This window comes from Triticum dicoccoides, chromosome 3B (assembly GCF_002162155.2).
Source record: "Triticum dicoccoides isolate Atlit2015 ecotype Zavitan chromosome 3B, WEW_v2.0, whole genome shotgun sequence".
NCBI lineage: Eukaryota > Viridiplantae > Streptophyta > Magnoliopsida > Poales > Poaceae > Triticum > Triticum dicoccoides.
Genome location: NC_041385.1, coordinates 765,447,125 through 765,450,007, shown reverse-complemented (window position 1 = coordinate 765,450,007; position 2,883 = coordinate 765,447,125). Strand labels below are relative to the sequence as shown.

Below are 2,883 nucleotides of genomic sequence, written 5' to 3'. Positions count from 1 at the left end.
AAATGACCAAAAGTATAAACAAACCAAAAAAAAAAGAAACAGAATGCAAATAAAAGAATGAAAAAAACGGAGAATAAAAAGAAAGAAATGAAAAAGAAGAAAGCACATTTGCAAAAATGTTGAACAGGTATTTGAAAAATGTTGAACAGGTGTTTAAAAATGTTGAATAAATATAAAGAAAATGTTAAACAAGAATTACAAAATATTCAATAAGTATTAAAATGTTGAACAAGAATTTGAAAAAATATTAAATAAACGTCCGGACAATGTTGAACGTGTATACAAAATATGTTGATCACTTATTAGAAAAATGTTTTTTTACATATACAAAAATGTAGAGTGAAAAGGAAAACAAAAAGAAAGGCAAAAAATGGAGAAGAAAAAGGAAAACCGAATAAAAATGGAGAAGTAAAGAAAGAAAAAGGAATAAAATGGAGAAGAAAAAGAAAACCGAGACAGAAAAATGGGAAACAGGGGTCGGCTAGGTTCAAGTAGGGCGCGCCCTTTTATCTAACATGAACCGTAGAATGGCGAGGTGGCTAGTCGCGCTTTCTTTCATCCCTGAGACCTATATGTTCGATCCCTCATGCTGCCCTTTTCCTTCTCTTTTTATTTAACAGTGAGCGAAATGGGCCGGTCCAGTAACGACCAGGACCGCCAAAATCTAGACGTGAGAGTTTCGGTGGAATGGCTGAAAGCGATAAATAGTCGCGGCGTTCGCTACCACTTGGCAAAGATGTGGATGAGACTAATGGGCCGGTAATCTTTCAATCCAGCTGCATCCGCCCACTCAGGGAATACAACATACAAAGAGAAATATCCCTTCCGACATTTTATTGTAACAATAAATGTAGTACTCCTACAATATACTCCCTCAGTTCGTAAATATAAGTCTTTTTAGACAATTGACTACAATATACGGATGCATAGAGATATATTTTAGAGCGTAGATTCACTCGTTTTGGTCTGTATGTAGTTACTTGCTGGAATCTCTAAAAAAGACTTATATTTGGGAATGGAGGGAGTATTGAGTTAAAGCATTGGGAGGAGCAATATACAGTACAATTTATTACAACAAGTTTATTATAATGGATTTGCTAAAAATCGGTTGCCCAATAGTAGCAAATAAGTTGCTGGAGCAAGAAGAGAAATCACATACACCGTTTAGAGTTTAGACACTCTCTATCCCTGCTTATTCGAAAAGTGGGCCCTCACGATGATGCATGAGATGAGATTCAGATGGTGAAATGCTGTAGTGCGGAGGTGCCGTTGAGAGCCTTAGTCCTGTTCCTGTAGTAGCGGAACATGTCCTCCACCGTGGTGCTCCTGTACCGCGCGACGCTGCCGTCGCCGGTGACGATGGGCGCGAGCACCCTGGCAGACGATTGGTTTGGCACGATGAAGCAGGCAACCGACACCCTGGACTCGACGCTGTTAGCCACCACACGGTGTTCCACGCTCTTGAATCTGTTGTTGGACATGAGCTGCAGGTAGTCGCCGACGTTGACCACCAGCGCCCCCGGCACGGCCGGCACGTCCGCCCACTTGCCGTCGTCGAGGAGCACCTGGAGCCCGCCGACGGTGTCCTGGAGGAGCACGGTGAGGAGGCTGGCGTCGGAGTGCCTGCTGGTGCCCAGCGTGAGGTGTGGCTCCGGGCACGCCGGGTAATAGTGGCCGCTGATGTTCACCCGGTCCAGGCACATCGTCTCCTCCTCCAGGTAGCTTGGATCCAGACCCAGCGCCTCCGACAGCAGCTCGAATAGCGCACGGCCTAGCCGCTGCACCTGCCGAGCGTACTCCGGCGCGACGGCCCTGCAGGCCTCCGGGATCTCCTCTGACGGCGCCAGAGGCATCTGGAGGAACATGGTGTCGCGCCAGCTGGCCGCCGGCGACTGGAACAGGTAGAAGTTGGAGTTGAACTGGACTGTTCGGCGGTGGTCCCGGCTGTAGTAGGCGCGCTTCGTCTCCACGGGAGACTCGTGGAAGCGGCGCACCGAGACGAGCATCTCGGCGAGAAGGTCGTCCGGCACGTCGTGGTTCACCACCTGGAAGAAGCCCACCGCCTGCGCGGCGGCCTTCACTTGGGCAACCAGCGCGACTCGCGAGTCAGACGCCAGGTCGATGACTGGTATGGTAAAGTGGTGGAGCTCGGCGTCCGCTGCAGGGAGGCATTCGGGCGGGTGGTGGAAGATGGATGGGACAGCGGTGACCCCAGCATCGACGAGGCCTTTGACGCCGGCCTTGGTGTCGTCGAAGGCTGTGAGTGCTCGGAGGCGCTCATGGTCGGAGGCCATGGATTGATTAGCTAGCCTAGGTGTGTTGACAGTATATATATACGTATTTCCCCAAGAACCAAACCGACCTGCTACATCTACATCAACATCTACAGTAATACTACATCTACATCTACGTATGCTTAGGTGTGCTAGAGGTATATAGGAAGGTTTGTGTAGAAGCCAATGTGGACGATTAGGATTGGTGTCCAAGAGAGGGAGAGGCCCACCCCCTAAAAATCAGGGGGCATGTTTAGATATGTTTGGGTGGTTTCGTAAGGGCATGTACAATGGTCGATAAGATAGTCTTATCTTAAATCTTGTATGTAATTTAGAGATGACAAAAAAAACATGTTTACAATGGGTCATCTCTTAGTCTTATCTTCAAGAACTAGTTATTCCTAAAAACGTGGTGAGACATATTGTGCTAAGAGATCATCTCTTGCCTTCTCTTAATTAAGAGAAGACAAGCCTTCTCTTATGATTTCTCTCTCCTCCACCTCATTATTTATCCTACGTGGCATTGCTAAGATAGAACCATTGTACATGCCCTAAGTATACGTAGGCCCTTCGTAAGTGTAGCATTATTCATACTGCTCGGAGGAAAATG

The 2,883-nt window shown here is 47.2% G+C and overlaps 1 protein-coding gene across 1 annotated transcript; it reads right to left on the bottom strand.

Moving 5' to 3' along the window:
- Window positions 1–970: 970 nt before the first annotated feature.
- On the bottom strand, window positions 971–2,294 carry LOC119282117 (1-aminocyclopropane-1-carboxylate oxidase homolog 1-like). Its single transcript, XM_037562444.1, has one exon. It carries the CDS (start codon window positions 2,292–2,294, stop codon window positions 1,236–1,238), a length of 1,059 nt encoding a protein of 352 aa, XP_037418341.1. The 3' UTR covers window positions 971–1,235.
- Between the last annotated feature and the right edge of the window lie 589 nt (window positions 2,295–2,883).